We start from the raw sequence: 21,774 nt of genomic DNA on the forward strand, positions 1-21,774 counted from the left end.
ACACACACACACACACACACACACACACACACACACACACACACACACACACACACTCACACACAATAAACACTAAATCTGGCTGGATTCCTTCACAGGACCGTGCCTCGGACGCTCAGAAGTTTTCATTCTGCTCGGTCTCAGGTTGAATGTGTGGCTCTGTTGACCTTGGCTGGACYCTTTACAGGAAGCACAGATGGAAGTTTCCGTTGTGTTACGTTGTTTCCTTTTGACGGCCCACCTGCTCACAGCAGGCACAATCATCATCATCATCATGAAATTGTCTGCTTTGATGTGGCTTTGACTCTAACATTCCCAATCATGACTCAGAAAAACACAGAAGTGCTTTTTTTTAAACTGTGTGTGTGGGGGTGGGAGTGGGGGGGGGGTCCTGAACTCCTCTGCCTTCATTTTACTGAGTCAGCAGTCAGTAAACAGTTAAACCATGCTACTTTATCTCCTCAGGAGCAGCCTGAGGCATCCCTCTCTGTTCAGTCCTGCTGCAAATAGTTTTCCTCATAAACTCTCAGGAAGCTTTCAGCCGCTGTGATTTCAGCTGAAGAACAAGACAGAAGCATCCTGTTCATGTTTGAAACTAAACTTAAAATAGACGTTCAGACACTATTTATATTTACAACCCTAACCTGTTGCTCTGTGTGAAAAGCTTCCTGTCTTACAAACAGAAAACATGAGAGTAAACCATTTTTCAGACGCTCGGGTCTTTTGAAAACGTTCCATGTTTTACGTGTCGACCCGGACTGATGTTCTCTCCTGGCGATCCCGTTCAGGTGCAGCTGGAAGGCGGGCGGCACCAGTACCGGCCCGTCATCATGGCGCTGACAGAAAAAGACATCCTCCTGTTTGAGTCGGTGCCGTGGAGCCGAGAGTCCTGGTCCATGCCCCTGCTCACGCACCCAGTGCTCGCCACCAGGTAAACACAAACAGGACAACATGAAGGAGAAAATCCAGGATGTGTTTAGTTGTTTCACACAGAGGTTCATGCTTGATAACAACGCCTCGGAAATACAAATTTGTGGGTAAACAGTCAGCTGACGGCTTTAGTTAGGYAAGTCCCTAGAAGTTTTCAGACTTCTGCTTTTAGAAAACTCCTCACAGTAAAACAACTCTGTGGAAACAGAAATATGTCATCTATAATAAGAAACTTTACTCATCATCTAAATGGGTTTTTCTCTCTTCCTTGTAATTAGACAGCTAGATCCTTGTTGTTTAAATATTATTTTCATTTTGTGTTGCTCTGATTTTTCGCTGATTCTTTTAGTGCATAAAAAGTCATTTTTATCAGTCTGTGAAATTAAACCAACTTTATGAATTTAATGTGATGTTTTTATGTCTTCAGACTTTGTGAAACAAACAAAAAAATGTAAAGAAAAAAGGACTACTGAGCTGTTTGAGGAAAGAGATTTGTCACTTCAAACATATTTTATAATCCCTCCTCTGTCCTCCGTCCTGTCTCGCTGCAGACTGGTTCACTCTGGAAGCGCTCAGGGTTCTCCCTCCCGGGATTCAGAGCTGGTGTTTGCCACCCGGACCGGCACCGGGCGGGGCGTCGAGTCCCACATCTTCAGAGTGGAGACCCACTGGGAYCTGTCCACGTGGACCCGGGCTCTGGTGCAGGGGGTGCACGCTGCCGCCGAGCTCATCAAAGAAGTCTCCATTGGTGAGTGACGGAGCAAACACAGACCTGCAGGAGGGTTTCAGTGACTGTAAAATAATTTATGTAGTTAGTGGTTCCATAATAAAATCTAAATATACTTTAGAATTTAGATTCAAGAAATATTTAGATAAGCAGTTGAACCATATGTGTATATGCTCAAAACTGTGAGAAATTAGACAAATTTTCTGTTTTGGTCTCATTGAATTTCCAGTTTTTGAGCCGTGTAGCTACGATTTTAGCACCAAGTGCAGCTCAGATTAACTTTGCACCAAAACGTGTTTAAAAAAACTTGTCATGATTTGTTTATGAACTGTTKAGGTGTAAATGTATTTTCCAGTTTAGTGTTTCAGAACACATTAAAARACGTCATAAGAACTAAAGCGATGAGACAAACCTCGAAGAAGCCACAGAGCCGACAGTACAGCTTTTCCTTTCAGCTGCTTGTGTTTGTTTTACACTCGGTGTGTTAAACAGCCGGCCTGTGAGCAGCCGTGTGGTGTAAACAAACCTTCATTCAGAGGATGTGGCTTCATCTTTTTTCTATGGCATTATGCTTTAAGATAAAGAGTAGTTTTCTGAGAATTAGAAATGCTCATAAACAACAACAACAGTAGACAAATTCCTCTTAAATCTGCGAGCTCACGTGTTTTTGTATGAATGTGTCAGAGAGCTGTGATGGTGACAGGAAGCTGCTGACAGCAGATCAGCTCTGTGACAGGAGGCAGCAGAGCCAATGTTTCTTCTCTGCACAACAATAGTTGGCTGCAGGAACAGTTCTGGAAAAACTCTGGCCTTTTTTTTTTTAACTCTGTTTCCCCGTCCTGCTGCTGGACAAACACACAGTTGTGCAGAAACATTCGAGCCTCTCAGGTTACAGAAATGAACCTTCGGATGTAACRATCCTCTGCAGCTGAGGCTGATGGTAAAAAAATAAACACGTCTTTGTGCCGTACTTGTTGTGTTTAAATTATTATATCTTTTTTTTTTCTTTCAGGCTGCACGTTGAACAGACAGGATGTTCGGCTGATGCTGCACTACGAAAACGGCTTCACCGTGACGAGGGAGCCGGTGGATCAAACCGGGGGAGCCGTGCTCTTCAGGTACCCCTACAACAAGCTCAAAATGTCCGCTGACGATGGAATACGGAACCTCTACCTGGACTTTGGTGGTCCGGAGGGAGAAATGGTAAGTTTGTAAAAAGAAAAGAAAAACTTAAAAGTATTGTTACATCCAACAGAGACAGAGCGTGTGTATCTGYTTATCTAACCTGCAGGTGTTCGACCTCCACTCGGGTCCGAAGCCGGTGGTCTTCGTCCTCCACTCCTTCCTCTCAGCCAAGCTCGCACGTCTGGGCCTCCTGACGTGAAGCGACAAGCCACGACAACGCAAACAAAAGAACTTCTTTTACAACTGATCACATTTCATMCAGTTTTCCAGTTCACGGCTGCGGGCGGGCCTGAGGCGGCGGCGACGCTGCGGCGAACGTAAAAAACGCCCACAAACGTGCCTTCCAGTTCCCCCTCATCCTCCACCTTCATCTGTGCTGCGACTCTGCGAGCTGAGGTGAAACTGAGGACAGCTTGGCTTCAACTTGTGAAGATTAAGACTTTTTCAACAAGAAACAAAACAGGAGTCATAACATTCCACAGAAAAATGTTTTAAACTTTAAGTGAGGAAAAGTAAGATGCACTCGAAGTAAAGAAGAGTTTTTAGGCAGATAACAGAGTTTAAAGGTAAACACTCTTCTCTGCCTATCATTCCGTACAGCCTTCCAGTGTCACTTTGTTTGTTGCCTCATCATCTGAGGAAGATGCTGTTTTACACTCAGACACAGTTTCCTGAACGAGGACTGAACCGGACCACATCAGTGTGTCTGCACACCGTCACAAACTACTGGTCGTAATCAGGTTTGCCGACTGTGCCTTGTTACACTGAGTGAGCGACACTCCACCATGTTTTCTATTTGCTTTCATATAATAAGAGGTTTTAAGCTTTGAACACATAGAATCACTCAAAACCATGTTACTGTGTTTTTAACATCCCTGATAGCAGGACTTCCTGACATTGAAATGTAACAATTCTTTGTTTCCTCTTGTCGGTACACTTCACTTCAATTTTATTTTTCTTGTTTTCAGACAACTTTTCTCCACCAGGGAAATGGTTTAAAGGCATCAGAAAGGTTTGCACATAGAAGGAAATCCAGGGGGCTGTCTGAGGGGTCTGCACTCACAATTTTTAAAAATCAGAGATGATCCCTTTCAATAAATTATTTGTAGAACCTATACTTTTAATCAATTTTTAAAAAAGCATGTCCACCATTTATATAAGCAAAACAAAACATTTATACCTTTGATAAATAATTAACCTAAAGCCTGGTTTATACTAAAATATGACATGAGGCAGTGGTGCTTATGTAGTTTCAAATGTCTTTTTTTTTTTTGACGTGGCGGGGGATAAATCATAATTTCTCCCTCTCCCCTCCCACAGCACKAACAGAAGCACAGTGCAGAGCTAAGCATATAAAAAGTGATAGATTGTTTTCACTCAACGATGAATCACTGCTGTGTTGGGTGAAGAGTCGAAGGAGGAAAAATCATTATTATTATTATTATTATCATTATTATTATTGTCCCCCCTAAAATTTGCTTTTATTAAATTTGAAACAGCATCATAGGACAGAGCTACAGATCTCTTCAGTAACAGCTTCATACTTAGTTTCTCTCTACAGCCTCTGTTGTTTTGGGCTTCACTGACTTCACACCATAGGAAAACAAAACAACCCTTTCTGTATTCCCTCCTGCCCGAAAGACCTTTTTCTGTTGTAAAGTCAATGTTTGTCTAATAATTTAAATTGACTTTTAAATGAAACTGAAAGCACAGCATTGTATATTTCCTTTTTTCAGGCTTGGTTAATTCTGTTAAAGCAGAAGTAGACTACTTCCCTTTAAACGTCACAACGCTTTAGATAAAGTCAGCTCAAAACAGTTCCTGTTACATTTCATAAAGCTTGTGATTTTGTTCGATTTTATTTTGTCAGTCATGTTCTTGTCGCCTGATCTTACTCTGTTATCTTGGTCAATCTTAAACAAGCTTCAGGCCGTCCAGTTTTCACTCGAGTGCAGTAACATGCAAATCCTGTTAAACCTGTGAATGTACACCTTATCAACACCTTCACTCTTTTTCGGAAATTATGGCTCTGTTGTCTATGCAAATTAATGCTTCAAAGAAGTTGTATTTTTAACCAAAGGTATTATTTGTGGCAGCTTGCGTCCTGTACAATCACAAAACTGAAATCCACAAGAGGATAAAGTGCTGCTGCAACAACTTGTCATATACAAAGTATTTTAGATTCCTAACAGTATACAACGTGTAATAGTTATGTAGTTATCTAAAGTGTAAATACCTACCAATAAATTGTTGGTGAATACATATGGCTTGTGACGTTTCTTTATAATTCATGTTATTTAGAATAGTGTTTATTATATAGCTTACCGCATTACAAAATCTATTTGTCAGTACATGTGTTAAGACCGTTTAGGTAGTCTGTATATGAATTATTTAAAAATCTAAACCATTTGATATGTCAGTTTAAACTTTATCAATTTATGCTTTAAGTCTATTTTACAAAAATGTACAAAAACTAGTTAATCCCTTGAGTTCATGTGGTTTTTCTGTTTAAATGACAGTCTTCGGTATGTGAATAAAATATTTAGTAATTACAATAACATTTATTTGCATTGTTTTATACCATTAATAACTAAACCTGTCTGTTTCTGTGTCCTACATTTTTGGTTTGTTATTTTATTTTTGGATCGGAAAGCAATCACGTTAAAAGTTTTGGTTGTAACAGTTGTCGCCACTAAGTGGCAGTAACTAAAATACATGTCATTCAATTGACATTCAACCGGATATTATCAGTTTCAGTTTAAAAAATAAAAGCACAGGTATACGTTTTTGTTATATTTTACAAAAATATTCTAATATATATATATTTTAGCAATAATATTGGCTATGATTTATTTGTGACTATTTTGTCAGATATCAGTGTTTGGTATACGACTGACGTTTTCTACAAAACTTTGAAAATTTCAACCGGAAACATCTTAAAGTCGTCTAATAATTAGCTGGAAGCTGCTGCAGTGCTGTTGCTAGCGCATTAGCTACTGTTTCTGTATTGTCATGTAACGAATAACCTGTGCCCTTAAAAATAGAGGCTCTCATAGTTTGTTTTCCCGTATCCACCTGTGGGGACTGTCAGAAAATAGAAATCAGAGAGCCGAAGAGTGAGATGAAATGACAACGTCAACATTACAGGTAGGCATGCTAACGTTAGCTTGCTGTACACAAATGCCAGCAGCAGCTGAGCTTGTGTTCGGCTTTTAGAGCCAACTTTTGAGTTTTACACAAGTTGACGTGTTTATATTTTGTCTCGCAGGTGCCTATCAAATCCACAAAGACTTATCAACTTTAARAAAATATGCTTTAACGATAGATGAAAGAATTATTCAACTTGTGCCTCTGATTTAGAACCATGATAAAAGATGTCATTACTCTCACTGCGTGTTTATTTAGACAGCCCATACTAAAATAACTGCAACATCTAGCTCTGCAACCTACTTTTCCCTCATGCATTAATTTAGGGTATAAAAATAAAACGACTATGTAACAATTTATTATTTTATGTMTTTTTATGTCGGATATCTGACAGATCGCATATTCTGTCAGGACTTTTTATAAACTGTAAAATAAGGAAAACAAATATAAAATAAATGTTCTTGAATTTACAATTGGGYAATGAAATCCTTGAGTATGCTGGGGAAACAGAAAATGTTTCCATTGTAAAACATCAGAAAGTTGCGTTTTCCAGAAAAGAAAATGCAGCTCACCCAGGCAGCTAATGTTGTTAGCATGCTAGTTAGCATGTCCAATAGACACTCCCTCCAGTAAATGTCTTGTTTTGATGTTAATTTATATATTTACTGTCCAGGTACAGCCTGGCGGTTTACAGAACAGTGATACTGATAACTGTAGGTCATAAATGGGAAAATTTAAATCTTTGTTATAAGATAAAATGTTGGCATGGCTGTGTTCTTTGGTCAAATAGCAAAACAGGATGTTTTAAATGCTACAATAAATGTTACAATATTGAATATAAATGTGAACTATTTGTTTCCATTTCACACTTGTCCGTCATTTCTGTGTCTCTCCTGCAGAAAGCAATTGATCTTGTCACCAAAGCCACAGAGGAGGACAAGGCAAAGAATTATGAAGAGGCCTTGCGCCTGTACCAGCATGCTGTGGAATATTTCCTACACGCCATCAAATGTAAGTGTTGGGATTGTTAACACCTAACTGTAACTGAGGTGGTGTTGAATAATGAACTTGGCTGAACTGAATCTTTGGTGTCCAGATGAGGCCCACAGCGACAAGGCAAAGGAGAGCATACGAGCCAAATGCATGCAGTACTTGGACAGAGCGGAGAAACTGAAGGACTACCTGAAGAATAAAGACAAACAGGGCAAGAAGCCCGTCAAGGAGGCACAGAGCAATGACAAGTATGGTGTCGCTCTCGTTCAGTGTTAAATATAATCCCATTTTTATTGTGTTTTCATGTTTTCTATCTGTTCTGTCTTTTGTTTCAGGAGTGACAGTGACAGTGAGGGCGAAAATCCAGAAAAGAAAAAACTGCAGGAGCAACTTATGGGTAGGTGGACTTGAAATTTATCCAATTTGAGAATCCTTTTCTCTTCTGGTCCCACTTTCTGTCTGTAATTGTCTCAGCAAAATATGTRGGAAGATGTTTCAAATACTGAAAATATACAAGTTTTTTAAAGTAATGTTGGTTGTGTGCTTCTAGGTGCTATTGTGATGGAGAAACCAAACGTTCGGTGGAACGATGTAGCTGGACTGGAGGGAGCAAAGGAAGCTTTAAAGGAAGCGGTCATCCTCCCCATTAAATTCCCTCATCTCTTCACTGGTACTCTTTAACTCTGTTTACATCTTTTATTTATATCTTCTGCTGCATACCAGTATAGTTCAAAGCCATTTTGTGATTTACAAACATGGATTAGAAAAGAAAAGCATACTTTGTTAAAGCCCTTTGTCTGCCTTCATTTCAGTATTTCTTTATTTTCAGGGAAGCGAACTCCATGGAGAGGAATCCTGCTGTTTGGTCCTCCAGGAACTGGAAAGTCCTACCTCGCCAAAGCTGTGGCCACCGAGGCCAACAACTCCACCTTCTTCTCTGTGTCCTCCTCAGATCTCATGTCCAAGTGGCTGGGAGAAAGCGAGAAGTAAGTTTGTACCTCAGAAGCAGCCGATCGACGTGATATTTGAGAGAAAAATGTCCAACAAGTTGGAACAAGGATGACAAGAAGGTTGTTTTTTTTTTTTTTTAAACATTGGTTTTCTGTTTTCTTCGTCTCTACCAGACTGGTGAAAAACCTGTTCGACTTGGCTCGCCAACACAAACCCTCCATCATCTTCATCGACGAGGTGGACTCGCTGTGCGGCTCCAGGAACGAGAACGAGAGYGAGGCAGCTCGTCGCATCAAGACAGAGTTTCTGGTCCAGATGCAAGGCGAGTCGAACCGAAAAAACAGCACAGTGAATGGCTGTGTCCAAAACGGCAGGACGGGTCCTCCGAAGGTCGAATTTGTCGGCCGCATACGTCACAGCGCCGCGACGAAGGACGTCCAAAACGGAAGACTCCTCCGATGCGTCCGACAAATACGTCCTTCTTTTTCCCCGAATCGAAGGACAGGTCCGATGGATCCTTCCCGGCCCAGCATATCCCAGAATGCATTGCGGCCCGACCGGAGATTTTTTTAAGCTAGTAATGGTGGACGAAGCGAGAGAAAAGAATACGTTTTAAATAAAAATATGGTGATTTAAAAATTAAAAAAAATTAGCGGTTGTAATTCTAATACTTTTATCATTTGTATGGACATGTTTTTATATATTATTTTTTCATCATAAAAAACGCGAAATAAACATGAACGTACAGCGGGTCAATTAGTTCTTCAAATGATACCTTTAAGTTAATTTCATAGTTTTGTGATATTAATAATGCTAATGTGTTGATATTTTTCTAGTTTTGATTTAAGTTTGCTTGTTTAGCGTCGTCACAGTTGCTAGGTGACAAGACGTACGCCGGGGTAAGGAGGGGAGGCTAGACCGTCCAAATCCACAGCCTCTTTTTTTCCGGTCTTCCCGGTCTACCAAGGACCCGGCCCTCCGAGACCGGGGAGTCTGGGTCCTCCGGAGGACCCGTCCTGTCGTTTTGGACACAGCGAATGTCCAAGATTTATTCACAATAAATTTATATTTTGTTTAGTTCTTACTGGATAAAGTAAAAATATCCAGAACATTTATTTTATGCCTGTAAAACAGTTGAACAGAAAATATAATAATGTGGATAATAAATGTTAAAACTCATAATATTTGGGCAAAACAGGATTATTCAAACAAGATACTTAACACACTATTTTCTCTCTTTCTACAAATGACTGTAGTTTTTTTTTTAACTATTTTATTTAATTTTTTCTCTTTAAGGTGTGGGCAACAACAACGATGGTGTTTTAGTGCTTGGAGCCACCAACATCCCCTGGGTGCTTGATGCAGCCATCCGCAGAAGGTCAGACTTTACTTTAAACATAATTTGTTTTAGTTTTATCCTCTCTTTGAACCTGGTTTTGTACATTTAGTTTAATCAGCCTCTGTTTGTTAGTTTTGGGGTGTTACCATGTAATCTGATGGGTTTTGAGTTTGAGGTCTGAAAATAGAAGGAAAAAAAATCTACAACCCTTCATACTATGWTTTAGTCATGACTTCAAAAGCTAAACACAACAGATTAGCACATTTAAATGTCTAAAACTTGTTTTTTGTGACAAGTTTGTGTTTTTGCAGAACATCTGTGCCAGAAAATATCTTCAGATTCTTAAACTACAGTCGCGTCTAATGCCGGGACTAATGAAACTTTCGGTGCAGGATGTAAAAGAATTAAAATTTGTTCTTGCCAGATTTGAGAAGAGGATTTACATCCCTCTGCCGGAGGAGCCGGCTCGGGCTCAGATGTTCCGCCTCCATCTGGGCAACACGCCACACAGCCTGAGCGACGCCGACCTGCGGGAGCTCGCACGCAAAACGGACGGCTACTCGGGCGCAGACATCAGCATCATCGTCAGAGATGCTCTCATGCAGCCCGTCAGGAAGGTCCAGTCAGCGACTCACTTTAAAAAGGTGAGCGGCGGAAACGCTTTCATCTTTGACGTTCAAACATTCCTCGTGACTTAATAATAAGGAGCTTTTTTTTTCCTCGCAGGTTCGTGGTCCGTCCAGAAGCAACAACCAGGTGATGGTGGACGACCTCCTGACCCCGTGTTCCCCTGGTGACCCCGCGGCCATAGAGATGACCTGGATGGATGTGCCTAGTGATAAACTCCTGGAGCCCATAGTCTGCATGGTGAGACACTGTTCAGTATTTTATTTTGTCAAGTTTCTACTCTTTAAAGAGCTGCGATGTTGAACCAGTCATCAGTAGCTGCCTCCTTCAGAACCTGTAAAGTTAAAAAAGTGAAAAAAAAAWATTTTTTTTTTGGGTCTGTCTCCCTCCAGTCGGACATGCTGCGTTCTTTGTCCACCACCCGTCCAACAGTCAACACCGAAGACCTGCTGAAGGTCAAGAAGTTCACAGAGGACTTTGGGATGGAGGGCTGAGAAACCCCGCCCCCTTTTCTTGTCTCATCCACCATAAGGCTCCAGTAACGACGCTCCCCGCCCTCGCCTCCTCACCCGTTTCATCATTGCTGTGTAATCTCTCAGCTGGACTCTTGGTTTTCTGCCTTTCATGGATGTAAAAAGAAAGGAAAAATCTTAGTTCGTGACTTCTACCCACCCTGGCCAGGATTTTAAAATCCCCCCGCAGGAAGCTTTACTGAAAGCCACGTTAGAAAATCTGATTCTGTAGTTGGACAGTAACTCTTGCCCCTCCCTCCCAGAATCTTCACTACATGAACTCTGCTGCGTTTCACGTGAGGAAATACGTCAAGTTTTCCGTCTCTGAGCCGATTCCGTCTCTGCCTGAAGGACTGTATATTTTGTTGCCGTTGTGCACTTTGCTTTCCAGACGTTTGATGAGGCAACAGAAGTTTGTTCTCCACCAGGCATGCAAGCGTGTGAGTGCATCTAAGTGTTTTTACCAAACTGTGTGTCCTAATGTTTAATGTTAGAAGCCTGGTGTTTTATTTAATGTCCAGTTAAAATAAGTGTGTCTGGATCAGGACTGAACCTCCAAGGTAGAAACAATCTTGACTGAAGGATTTTCAAAATAAGAGATGTGCTTGACTGATAACTTAACTCAATCCAAGCAAAGACTTTAATCCCATTATGAGTTGGATAAATTTTGTTTTTGTCCTCCATCACAGGGAAACGAAAATCACCAGCTTTTTGTAAGAAACTCAGATATTTGAATCCTAAATTTGAGGAAAACGTTGCAGTTCAGAAGAATTTATCCTGGAGTTTTAGTTCACATCATGCCTTTCACCGAGCATGAAAACTTTAATGTTWACATTTAAGTGTTCAGGCTGAATTTACCACCAACAGTTTTCTCATCTAATCATTTGGTTTTTTATAAGAACACAAAAATAGTTTAAGTTTGGTTCAAATAAGCTAAAACCTCCAGTTTATTCAGAAACTTGGAGTCTGAGATGAAAAAATGTTTTCTTTTATCCAGCAGCTGTTTTAGTKTAAAGTTAAAAGAAGAGCTTTAAAATAGGAATAAAAACTCCACAAGAACCAATTTTAAACCTCATTTTTTTGCTGCTCATTAAAAAAACTGTAATTAATTTGTTCTAATCAGAAGTTATATTTAAATTTGTCTCCATCTTATTTATTATGTTTACCTCAGTCAGGCACATCTCTTTCTGCACATAGAATTCAGTGTTTTATTTATTACTATTTTGTCACATTTTCCACGTAAACAGTCGAGCTGCAGCACGTTTACACTTGAAGTATTACCTTTCTTGTAGCGAGAGGCTTGATTGTTTCTTTTTGCTTTYGGGAGACAAATCTTCACTCTAACTTCCCTTCAGACGCTACAGTTTTAGTTTTATTACTGTTCAGATTTCAGACGGCTGATTGGAAGGCGATGTGTGCGGTTTGTTCCGACTGAATCGGCGATAAGATTTGTGATCAGTGCAGCTGTGTGTTTGTGGAGGTACTGTTGGTTCAGCAGGAGATTAGTTAACGTCCCTGTGTGAGGATCTAACCTGCTGCTGGACGTGTAATCATTACTAATTTAACCTGAATTAATAAAAACTGACATTTCAAATGAATCCAGTCCAATTTGATGGGATTTTTCCCCTGTTAGTTTAGTCTTTGCTAAACAGAAAATCATTTTTTGTTAAAAAAAAAACATGACCTAAAAGGATTTTTTTTTTCCAGAGGCCAGCAGATGTCTGTGTCCGAACATGAAATCTAACCTTTTTTAACATCACAACAAATTTACAGAGATGATGATTCTCTACAGCAGGGCTATTAAACTGGCGGGCCGATGACTTCCATYCRGCCTGCCAATGACTCCACCAAAAAAAAAATTGGGGAAAAAAACATTTTTTCAAGTTTGTTCCAACTTTATTTTGATTTCTGGCATAGAAATCAGATTCATCAAACAAAATCCATAAAAACTAACTTCCTTTCTGCTCCTGCGTCTTCATGGAGCTCCTCCTTACTGTCAACTTGAAACGATTTTATCTTTAATAAAATCGTGAGGTTTTTATTTCTTTTAGTCAATCGGACATCTCTTTCTTCAGCCACCTGTTCTGGGAGCAGCAGCTCTACTCTGGAGAACTGAACCTTCAAACCTCGTCTCTACTCTGAGCTCACGCTCCGTTCTTCCCTCACTTGTGAACGTATGGGGGGGGGTGACGACAGTACCTCCCCACGAACCAGGAGGGAGCAGTCCAACTGAGGACCATGGCCTCAGGTTTTTTATTTCCTTATAAATAAAACAACAGTAGGTTTGATATCCAAGCTAATCTCTGCAGGATATGTAATTAAATACTGTTTAAATAATGGAACAATGACGATACTTAAAAAGTCCAAGACCACCTGCCACCAGAGGGCCGCCTTCATCAAACTTTGCTCCTCTTGGAGTGACTCTCCGCCGGAAGAGCGGCCCGCTTGTTTCGATGGTGGGGGAACGTCGGCATCAGCTCCGGTTCACAMGCTGAGGAGCAGAGAGACTGTTTCATTTAACAACACGCAGAGAAAAACTGAAATTCATCTTCTGATTTTAATCAAGTTTGAAACTCACGCAGGGGTTTCTCTTTGAAGTACGAACTCTCCAAGCAATCCTTGGCTGTCGCTCTGGCTCAGAGAGAAGTCAAAACGAAAGTCTTCTGTTTACCATCATAAGGAGCTAACATTTATTCACAGTTTGGTAATGAAATATTTATAAAGGCTGACGTGACRAGGGGTCCCGAATTAGATTATTGACTTATTTACCTGCGCTGTGGGTTGTACATGAAGAGCAGGTTGAGCAGTCTGTGTCCAGCGTCAGACAGCCAGGTGAATTTATTCTTCAGGTTGTTGTACGGCTGCTTCCTCAGGCTGTACTGACCGATGAGGGGGAGCTGAGAGAAACCCTGCAGCACAAAGAAAGAACCGTTTCTATATCGCCCCGTTGAGCTGTGGCTTTAAAGACCCGGCAGCTGGAGTCTCACCGGCCAGATGTTCTCGTTGGGAGTTCCCAGCAGCTGCACGATCAGGTCCACCTGCTGGATCTCAGAGGTGCCAGGAAGCAGAGGTTTGTGGGCCAGCAGCTCAGCCAGGATGCAGCCGACAGCCCTGCAGCGACAGAAACATCTCATCCCGCTTCCCTCGCTGCTCACACCTGACCGCTTTTATTTTTGCTTCATTTAAACACGCTATTACAGCTTCAAAATAAAAGCACACATTTTAAAATGCATCACTGGTCTTTCGTTCTCACCACATGTCCAGAGCTGTAGTTTGGGTCTTGGTCCCCAGGAGGAGCTCTGGAGCTCTGTACCTGCGTGAAGGAGGGGCAGCGGTTACAGAGCTAATGATAAGAAAAGTGGATTACAGGGAGATTAAAATGACAAGTTTCCACTGAGGCAGTGCCAGCACAGCAAGAGAAGGGTTATCTGAATGTGCACAACGCTGACAGAGAAAAGTCAGGCTGAAACTGCCAGACGCATCTGAGTGAGGAGTGTGACTGAGACTCACCACAGGGTGACCACTCTGGGGGTCATGGGGGGCTGTGGTATGCCGTACATCCGAGCCAATCCAAAATCAGCTGCATGAAGCCAAACAAACAACGTTTAAAAGGCCTGCAGCAGACTGTGAGCCAACACAACCAAACCAATAAAATATGGCCGACACAAACAGCACAAAAACRAATACAATTTAGTTCATTTTACAGATGTCGTCTTAAAACTTGACATAGTAGTAGCTACGAGTCATCAACCGCTTTAGCAAACTTAGTCAAACTTGTTTGTTAGCAAAATATGTCACAAACCAGTGGAGGCAGTTTAATCCATTTAAAGATGGCCGCCAGAGTTAAACAAATTTAACCATAAAAGGAAAAATGCAGATTTCAACTTCAACAGAATTCAACTTAATTTATGTTAAAACCTACAAAGTAAGTTTTGCTTTGAGTCAGTTCTGTTTACAGCACACAGCTGACATATTTCATGAGTGATAGACGTCAAAGGTCAGCAGAATCACAGTGAAAGTGTTTCCGTCAGGAGAACAAACTCACCGATCTTAACGCAGCCTTTGTCCGTCATCAGCAGATTAGACACCTTCAGGTCCCTGATAATGAGATTGAGGAGGAGGATGAAGCAGAGGCATATCTTCTGTCCCGTTAAAGCTCGGTGTTTACAAACACACTGCTGTATGTGGGAAATGTTCCAACTTAAAGGCACGTTTCTGACTCCGCTCCAACTTCAGGCCAACTCATCTGACGCAGAGTCGTTCAGCCGCTCCTCAAAGAAACTATAAGCTTAAAGTTTGCTTGTCTCAGTAACTCAGACATAAACCATCCACATTTTGAAATATAAAGCACCTCACTAGGGTTGGGCAATATTGGCAAAAAAATTAATCACGATTAATTGGGGTATTTAGCCGATAACGATTAATTTGATGATTAATCCCCTGGRGTCCATGTCTTAAGGGCTCGACACACGGGAGGCGATGTCGCTCGCTCTCCATTCATTTCCTATGGAGCCTGTGCGGTGAAGCGACAATCGCTTGCCCTCCTCCAGCTAAGCGACCGGCGAAAATAGTGCATGTGAAATTTCGCGCTCGTACACGTAGACGTGCACACGTGAGCTTGCGACGCGACATATGAAAGTTGAAAAATGTTCAACTTTTGTCGCTGTCGCTTAGCGTACAACCAATCAGCGAGGGTTTCATTGACTGACCAATGAGAGGAGAGTATGCTACACATTGCCGTTAGCTAACACTTTCACCAAATGATTACTAAAAAGTTTTGTGGGAATTTATTGGCACCAGGGTGAAGTTTATGGTAAGTTTTTCCTCATAAAACTGTATCTTGATGCGTTTGTTTTTCAATATCATTAGTATCGCAAGATTTGTTTAGTTTACACGTCCATAATGCACACCCCCCTTCAGAGTCAAGAACCAATCAAATTTCGTGAAGACAAGCGACCTGAAAGTGCGATTCGCAACGCTGCGATCGCTATCGCGTCCCGTGTGTCGGGTTTCATCCTGGCTGCGATGACAGCCGTTAATCGCTGTAGTTTGTCGCTGCCCGTGTGTCGAGCCCTTTAGTCACATGACCAATTTAGTGGGAAAGATTGCTCTTCATAAAAATCTGTTCCAAATTGTGTCAAAATTACAGACTTCAGGCTATACATAAATTTTTAAACTGTGTTGATAGATAAATAAATTACAAAACCTTTTTTTTTTWAATGTTCGTCATATTTGAAGTGGAGAGGAGCACCGAGCGGATTGACTGGATAAATTTCCCCTGGTGGCATTAATCCTATTAATCGTCAAGTGCCAAAAATTAATCGATTAATGTTCTTCTGACGATTAATTGCACACGATACGATTATGCCCAACCCTACACCTCACAACCAAATGTACAATGAATTATGCCCTTTTTGTCAAACGTTTGTATCAAAAATTTGCATTGAATCAGCTGTAAGWKTAAATAACACAATGACTGTCTGTTAGTTTTTAGCTGTGGGAGTCTGAGGCTGACCTGTGGATGATAAAGTTGTGATGCAGATATTCCAAGCCTCTGAGCAGCTGAAGGATGATACACTTGACCTAGAAAAGAACACATCCAATCTAAAATACAGACTACTGACAACAATACACCGTATATTGATTTTATTCATTTGTTAAATTTATTAAATTTAAAACCTGAGAGAAAAAATTAAACCGAGCCCATCAAAGTTTGTTCTTCTTTTTTGAAAGTGCAGTTTTAGTTACAATAAAAATGTGAAAACCTGCAGCATTTCTGCACATAAAAGTTAATTAAAATGTTTTATGGAGGCCTTTTTAATGTTAAACATGAGTTAGATGTGAGCCTGAAAAACATTTAAATTAAAAAAGTTTAAAACAATTTTAAAATACTCCGCTCGATCCTACCTGAGCCTCTGAAAATGGCGTCTGCATGTTTTCCAGCAGGCTGGCGAGGTCCTGCTCACAGTAACTCATCACCAGAAACAAACTGAACAGGAAACAGAATAAAAACATCAAACATAAATGTAAAAAMTACAGCTCCACCAGTCAGTTTTTGAACACGTCTGAGCAGTACCTCTCCAAATGGCTGCCGACAACAACCTGTTTCAGCTCCACGATGTTGGGATGCCTCAGCCTCAGCAGCAGCGTGATCTCTCTGAGGCTGCTGATGGGGATTCCTGATGGGAAAGCAGAAAATTTTACACATAAACACCGGAACAACAGAAACAGCTACAAGTGTCCCTGTAGTAGAATACACAGAACAAAATCAGACATTTAAAAAAAAAACGGTGGAGATCAACTGCTTTAACATTACTTCCTCTTTAATGTGAAATTACTTATTAAAGATCACTTTGAAAATTTAAAAAACAGAGGATCTCACCATCTTTCTCTTTGTCCATGCGGACTTTTTTCAGAGCAACAATCTCATCAGACTTGGTGTCTCGGGCTCGATCTAAATAAGAGAGCTTGTTTATTTCTGTATTTATTTATAATAAAGCTGATTAACAACAGTGTTGCACACACACTTACACACAATGCCGTATGTTCCTTCTCCTATTCGGTTTAACTTCTCAAACTCTCTGACACTTCTGCAACTTCCAAACTGGAGAAGCAAAAKAAGATAAAAAGTTTGCTGCAAAAGTGATACACTGAAGCTGATTTTTAAATTATCCACCTAACATTAGAGGATTAAAATATCCAAAGCAAGATAAGCATCAAAATATTCCATACTGTTCTAAATGTGTTGGTCACAAAAAAGATATCTTAAACAAGGGACTGCAATGTTACACAAAATATTTCTAATTTCTTCAGAGTGAACCAAATTATGACCTCCTACTTTCACCATAAAACGTAAACATATCTTTAAGTTATGTTTGACATAAATTAAAATCTACAAATAAACTAAATCTTTGGCATGAATTTTAGCAATTATGTTCCCTACATTTGATATTTTGACTAACTAAAACATATGCCGAATTTTTTTCCAAGTTATGTAATTTTTCTACATACTGTTAATTCGTGTCTTGTATGTGGTGTATTGTGGCAGATCCACAAAATCTTTAAACTACCAGAGTCTATCATTGAAGTTCGGCGAGTATCTCCTCGGAGCTGTTATTTACTTACCCTGTCGTTTTGAGGCACTGTGAAGGTTTTATTGTCTTTAATGGATTTTAGCCTTATGGTGTCCGGTTCGTCCTCTCCAACAGTCTCCATTTTTTATATCCACGGATGTTTTTTTATAGTTCAAAAGAGGAAAAGAAACGTTCATGCAGTCTTCGGCTAGCTAGCCGCCATTGTTGCTTGTTTTGGAGCCGCCGAGTGGACAACAAATAGGTTTCCCGGAGTTTATCGCCGTTTAAAACCACAGGGAAGGTTCTGCAGCTCAAATCCATATTAAATCCCGCTTGAGAAGCTGCAATTAAAAAGAAAACTAAATTGTTGTATTTATTTTTGAAAAACATTTAATTAAGTAGCCTATATAAGATCTATAAAAACAAATGATAATTAACATGTTTAAGTAAAATCTAAAAGTATACACACATTTTATTTCCAAAAACATACTGGGTCTCCATTTATTTTGAGAAATTCCAGCATTTTTTCAGATTCAAAGCTCAACCTTTCTCTGAACTGAAGGCTTTAAAAAGCTCTTTAGATCTTGGCAGGAAACCCTTCAGCTCAGCTCAGTGGAAATGTCACAGATAAAAATACTGTAAGACAGACATCATCACTTTGTAAATAAATTCTAACCGTCAAGTCTGCAGCTCCTAAATCAAAATACTGATTTTAAATTCAGTTCAAATAATACAATTTTTTTCTGTTATTATCTTCATTTAAAATACTGACGAAAAGTGGCTTCTACATCAAGAAGTATCTGCTTTTTGTAGTTTTAAAGACTTTTTCTTCACATCATTAACTGAAAATATTAAGGGTTACCTGACGCAGCAGGTAACGCTACTGCCTGGTTATTTTCTTCCCTACGATAAAGGGAGCAGAATTGGGCCGGCGTTCCTTCATGGCATCAGCTATGGTGATGTTGGATGACGTGGCGTAGATGTCCTCTCGTGACGGCGCCGTGACGATGATGACAGGAGTCCGATCGGACGAGCTGGATGAATCTGTCTCATTGTTGGGCTGCGACGAAAGGGGCATCTCTGAAACTGAGAGGAAAATAAAAATTACATTTCAGAAAACAGCAAATAAACTGTTGAGTAATGTTAAACAATACACTTTTGAGCGATGATTTAAATCAAGTTTTCTCAAAATACAATCATAATTTGACTACTCTTATTTTTAAATTTAGGAAAATAAATAAATCCAGCAAAGACCTGAGAAATGCTTAATTATTTTAATTCATCAACTTCTGTATGTTTGTTTTTCAGGGAACACTCGTTTTTGTGGAGCTAAAATTGTATTTTAAGATCTCCACAGGAAAGATTTTATAATTTTGTACGATGTTAAAAGTCACGGAAGTCTCCACAGAATAAAAAGGAACCATTTCAAAGCAAATAAAAAGCTACACTACTTCATGCCCCACCTTTGCCACCCTAAGAAAATAAATCTTTAGGTCCGCCACTGCTTATATTCTAAATCCTAATCTCTCAGTTGGCTTTAATCTAGACTAGGACTGAATTGTGTGGACCAGTTTTTTTATTTTTATTGAAATGACTCAGACTTCCTGCTGCTTGACGTTAAAAAATCCACCTGGCTGCCAGCTTTGGCCTGAACTGCAGCTGAAGGGGAGCTAAACTACTGCTGACATGGATGTGTGTGTGTGTGTGTGTGTGTGTGTGTGTGTGTGTGTGTGTGTGAGAGAGACACCATGAGGACCAGCCCCAGTATAATTGGATTATACGTGTTTCCTAACAGTGTTAAGGCTGCTGCAGCTGTATCTTATGAGGACTACCTGGAAGAGCAATGATTAAACTGAATAACTAATTACAATTAGATTCCTTGAAGAAGTCGCTCTCAGTGTAACAAACCTTACAGCCCTGGCAAAAATAAATAAATAAATAAAATGAAGTCTCCTAAATAATAACTAAATCATATTTATTCGGCAGCACCGAAGAAATTTTAACGGCGATTTAAATAAATACATTAAACTTTAAATAACATATGTTGTAAAGCTTTTTATAAAAAAAACCTAAGTGTTCAGGTGTAAACAACCTTCCATTAATCTATTTGCCAATCGGAGTGATTTTACCTGAATCTTCTCTCTGACTTGCTCCAGACCCCATCGAGCTCCAGTCAGCCGTGACAAACTTCACACATGTCCTCGTGCATGGTGCTCACACATCGGCCAGATCCATGAAACGGCACGTTTGGAGCCGCCGACTTCCTGTTCCCATCTCTGTCCGTGCTTCCGTCTGAAGGAGGGAGGCTAATCCTCTGCTGCCGCTTATGAGCACATTCTGGATTTAAAGGGCACGTCTCGTTCAAAGCGTGAATAAAAGAAACAGCCTCAAAGGAAAGTTAGAAAACCAGCACAGGTTTAAAAAAATTAAAACAAATTAAAAAAAATCACTGCAGACCATTTCAATTTTTGAATATTTGAATTGAGGTCAAAACAGAACTTGCCACAAAGTGTAAAGGCGTAAAATAAAAACGTGTGCTTTTATATTTCCCAAAATATAACTTTAATTTGAACAAAAACAAAAAGCTGACGTGGCAGCAAAAACTTACACGAACTGAAGGTAAAAGATCACGAGGAGAGCCGTGACAGCATTAAAAGATGTGAGCCTGTTTTTAAACTTGGTGTGGATAACTGAGGAAGTAACTGAACACTGGATTCTACACTTTAAGGTGGTCGTTAATTAATTTGGTGACACTGGTCTAATTTCTAATTATTTCCTCATGAAGAAGAACATGTAACTGCTGTTTATCTCTCTCTCCTGAGCTCACAGACATTCTGCCACCCAGCGTCGAAGATTCTCCAACTCGTCTTCATCCTCATCGTCCTCCAACTCCGCTTCATTAAAAGACAATAAAATTAACAATTTGCATAAATTTATTATGATCCATGAAAGCCCAGACGTTCTTACCAGGATGAGACGATAATGAAGTGGACAACACAGGAGAAGAAAAGACTCTGTCCTCTGTTCCATTCAGATTTTTCTCCAACCTAAACACAAAGAAACAAAACTGTATTAAAAAGATCAAAACTTTTCCCAGATGTTGATGCACAATGTGTGGATCTACTGACGAGAGAAGATCAAAAAGCATCCTGTTCTTTTCTCATTTAACTACCAAATGTGCTCACAAGGATTCTTCCGCCCAGCGTCGAAGATACTCCAAGTCATCTTCATCCTCATCTTCCATCTTTGCTTTGGTTGCAGGGAAAAGCAGATTAGCCATTAATGCTACTGCGAAGCTAACCCTGGAGTGTTAAACGGTTCTTACCAGGATGCGAGGCTGACGCAGCGAGCAACACCGGATGAGAAACGTCTCCGTCCTCCTCAAAGAGGTTCTCATCCTGACTCCTCTCCAGCTTCTCCGGCTCTGCCACCAGCTCATCCTGAACAGAACAAACACACAGATCTGGTTAAGATCTGTAAATAAAATAAAAATCATTTAAGCTGAAGTTATTATTTGTGTACCTCATCAAATTCCACCTTCTGTTTGACGGAAAGGTTGTGGCTGTTGAGCACGTCCTCCTTTTCTGTGATGTCATTGGTCAGGTCGTGCACCACGTTGATCATCTCACTGCAACTGTCAGCAAAACATCAAGCTGAATCGTTTTGTTTACGCTCCCTTTGGCACGAGTTCTTTGGAAACTTTCTCGGGATTGTGGGTCAGTTAATTTAGCTTGTTACTGTTTTTAATCTGAGTGATATTTATTTTTTCCGTACATGTGTTCGTGAGCAGAACTCATGGCCTCAATGGTACAATCCAACTGATTGAGATGGTCACAGCGCTTCTTCTCATCTCCTGCAGAGCAGCTGTGAAGACAGCATGGTGAGACAAAATATAAGAAAACACAAACTCCTGCTGACTTCACTTAGAATCACAACTAAGCATAAGGATGCAACCTTAACTTAAAGCAGTGGTTCCCAAAGTTAGGGTCGGGACCCAAAGTGGGGTCCCGAAACATCAAGGTGGGGTCCTGAAAAAAATTTCTGAATTAATTACATTTTTGCCTTATTTGTTACAAAGGAGTGAGGTTAGTATATTTAAAATGGATAAATGTAGTATTAAAAATATTGTTACTATGCCCATGTTTTGTTGACCTGATACAAATGTTTATCATCCAAAAATATCTGTGGGAACAGGTCTCTGCTACTGTTATTTTGTGGGTCAAAAGCTGAAAAGTTTTGGAACCAGTGCACTTTGGTTCCCAAAGTTGGGCTTGGGACCCAATTATGGGT

The 21,774-nt window shown here is 40.2% G+C and overlaps 4 protein-coding genes across 4 annotated transcripts in view; 2 read left to right on the forward strand and 2 right to left on the reverse strand.

Moving 5' to 3' along the window:
• Positions 1-5,104, forward strand: part of sntb2 (syntrophin, beta 2) — a 22,491-nt gene extending 17,387 nt beyond the window's left edge. Inside the window, exons 4-7 of the mRNA XM_014033724.1 lie at positions 789-931; positions 1,482-1,678; positions 2,670-2,860; positions 2,949-5,104. Of these exons, the coding sequence (XP_013889178.1) occupies positions 789-931; positions 1,482-1,678; positions 2,670-2,860; positions 2,949-3,041 (624 nt within the window). The 3' untranslated portion in view covers positions 3,042-5,104. The remainder of the gene's footprint in view (positions 1-788; positions 932-1,481; positions 1,679-2,669; positions 2,861-2,948) is intronic.
• Positions 5,105-5,786: 682 nt separating this feature from the next.
• Positions 5,787-12,009, forward strand: vps4a (vacuolar protein sorting 4 homolog A). The gene is made up of 11 exons (XM_014033734.1): positions 5,787-5,989; positions 6,889-7,000; positions 7,086-7,230; positions 7,318-7,379; positions 7,533-7,652; positions 7,812-7,968; positions 8,107-8,255; positions 9,230-9,311; positions 9,697-9,916; positions 9,999-10,139; positions 10,292-12,009. Exons 1-11 carry the CDS (start codon positions 5,969-5,971, stop codon positions 10,391-10,393), a joined length of 1,311 nt encoding a protein of 436 aa, XP_013889188.1. The 5' UTR covers positions 5,787-5,968; the 3' UTR covers positions 10,394-12,009.
• Positions 12,010-12,285: 276 nt separating this feature from the next.
• Positions 12,286-19,766, reverse strand: cdk10 (cyclin dependent kinase 10). Its single transcript, XM_014033747.1, has 15 exons — positions 19,614-19,766; positions 18,347-18,570; positions 17,537-17,825; positions 16,943-17,015; positions 16,794-16,865; positions 16,488-16,590; positions 16,319-16,400; positions 15,927-15,994; positions 14,457-14,509; positions 13,922-13,991; positions 13,665-13,724; positions 13,399-13,522; positions 13,181-13,320; positions 12,990-13,042; positions 12,286-12,902 (listed from the first exon to the last, which is right to left on the reverse strand). The coding sequence occupies exons 3-15, from the start codon at positions 17,624-17,626 to the stop codon at positions 12,808-12,810; spliced, it is 1,083 nt and encodes a 360-aa protein (XP_013889201.1). The 5' UTR covers positions 17,627-17,825; positions 18,347-18,570; positions 19,614-19,766; the 3' UTR covers positions 12,286-12,807.
• A 354-nt stretch (positions 19,767-20,120) lies between these two features.
• LOC106536463 (charged multivesicular body protein 4c) overlaps positions 20,121-21,774 on the reverse strand; it is a 3,041-nt gene continuing 1,387 nt past the window's right edge. The window contains exons 2-7 of the mRNA XM_014033756.1: positions 21,259-21,348; positions 21,007-21,118; positions 20,810-20,924; positions 20,670-20,733; positions 20,452-20,531; positions 20,121-20,378 (exon numbers count right to left, since the gene is read on the reverse strand). Of these exons, the coding sequence (XP_013889210.1) occupies positions 20,308-20,378; positions 20,452-20,531; positions 20,670-20,733; positions 20,810-20,924; positions 21,007-21,118; positions 21,259-21,281 (465 nt within the window). The 5' untranslated portion in view covers positions 21,282-21,348 and the 3' untranslated portion in view covers positions 20,121-20,307. The remainder of the gene's footprint in view (positions 20,379-20,451; positions 20,532-20,669; positions 20,734-20,809; positions 20,925-21,006; positions 21,119-21,258; positions 21,349-21,774) is intronic.

The sequence above is a fragment of the Austrofundulus limnaeus genome, unplaced genomic scaffold (assembly GCF_001266775.1).
Source record: "Austrofundulus limnaeus strain Quisiro unplaced genomic scaffold, Austrofundulus_limnaeus-1.0 Scaffold7, whole genome shotgun sequence".
Lineage (NCBI taxonomy): Eukaryota > Metazoa > Chordata > Actinopteri > Cyprinodontiformes > Rivulidae > Austrofundulus > Austrofundulus limnaeus.